At 36.8% G+C, this 1,488-nt stretch overlaps 1 protein-coding gene across 1 annotated transcript in view; it reads left to right on the forward strand.

The window, feature by feature from the left end:
- Positions 1–15: 15 nt before the first annotated feature.
- The window catches only part of SDF4 (stromal cell derived factor 4), a gene marked incomplete at both ends in the record, with an annotated part of 4,998 nt that continues 3,525 nt past the window's right edge, over positions 16–1,488 (forward strand). Inside the window, 2 exons of the mRNA XM_057388894.1 lie at positions 16–154; positions 702–819. Coding sequence (XP_057244877.1) covers positions 16–154; positions 702–819 — 257 coding nt within the window. The remainder of the gene's footprint in view (positions 155–701; positions 820–1,488) is intronic.

The following is a 1,488-nucleotide window of genomic DNA, read 5'->3' on the forward strand; positions in this document are numbered from 1 at the left end:
TCTTTTTCCTCCCCCAGGGTGGACGTGAACAACGACAGAAAAATCAGTGCCAAGGAGATGCAGCGCTGGATCATGGAGAAAACAGATGAGCACTTCCAGGAGGCCGTGCATGAGAACAAAATGCATTTCAGAGCTGTGGATCCCGATGGGGACGGTAAAATCCACTTTTTCCACCCAAAAATCAATTTTTGAATTGATCCTCATCTGTGAAAAAAAAAACAAATCCCAGAACAAAATGCATTTCAGAGCTGTGGACCCCGATGGGGACGGTAAAATCCACTTTTTCCACCCAAAAATGACTCTTCAGATCAATTCTGGTTCTTAAAAAAAAATAAATCCCAGAACAAAATGCATTTCTGTGCTTGGACCCCAATGGCGATGGTAAAATTCACTTTTTTTCCATCCAAAAATCACTTTTTGAGTTAATTCGGGTCTCTAAATAAAAAATTCCCAGAATAAAATCAATTTCTGACCTATGAACCCTGATGGGAATGGTAAAATCCACTTTTTTCCACCCAAAAATCACTTTTTGAGCCATGGACCCCGATGGGGACAGTAAAATCCACTTTTTTTCCCATTTTTTATAAAATTTGCTATGGGGGTTGTGATTCTGGACCAAAATATTTTAAAATTTGCTTTTTTTTTTTAAATCTTGTGCTAAAATTTCATCATTTTAGGCTGAGATTTTCCCTTTTTTCCAGGCCACGTGTCGTGGGACGAATATAAAATCAAATTCTTGGCCAGCAAAGGCTTCAATGAGAAAGAAATGGCAGAAAAAATCAAAAACAACGAGGAGCTGAAAATTGATGAGGAAAGTGAGTGAAAAAAAGGAGTGGGGTGGTGTTAGGGTTCCCAAAACGTGGAGAAGGAAATTAAAATGGGAAGGAAATGGTTTGGGTGGGGTTGAAGGTATAAAATTGAGATTTTTGTGGTTTTCCCACCTAAAATCTGTCTGAAAATTGTGATTTTTTTTCAACAGGAATCTCCTTGGTTTTCCTCTTAAAAAAATTCAAATTTATTGTTAATTTAAATCCAAATGAATTTAAATTTACGGTTAAATCAAACCTCAGCAAATTTAAATCAGTGTTAAATCATCCTAAAGCTTTAGGATAAAACGCACAAATTCTGCATTTTTTCTATGTAAAATGGCAATTTTTAACAGAAATCTCCCCATTTTCCCCCTTAAAAAATGCTCAAATTTACTGTAAAATCACCCCAAAGATTTAAAATAAAAGGCACAGATTCTTCATTTTTCCCTCCTCAAATCCACCACGAAAATGCCAATTTTTAACAGGAATCTCCTCTTCAAAAACACTAAAATTTCCAATAAAAACAACCCGGAAGCTTTAAGATAAAAGACACAAATTCTGCATTTTTCCCTCCTCAAATCCACCATGAAAATGCCAATTTTTGACAGAAACCCCTCCCATTTCCAGTAAAACCAGCCCAAAATCTCTGGGTTTCCCGTGGCTGCTGAGTCACCCCGAG

The sequence above is a fragment of the Malurus melanocephalus genome, unplaced genomic scaffold (genome assembly GCF_030028575.1).
Source record: "Malurus melanocephalus ecotype Western Australia unplaced genomic scaffold, MMel_1.1 scaffold_2731, whole genome shotgun sequence".
Taxonomy (NCBI): domain Eukaryota; kingdom Metazoa; phylum Chordata; class Aves; order Passeriformes; family Maluridae; genus Malurus; species Malurus melanocephalus.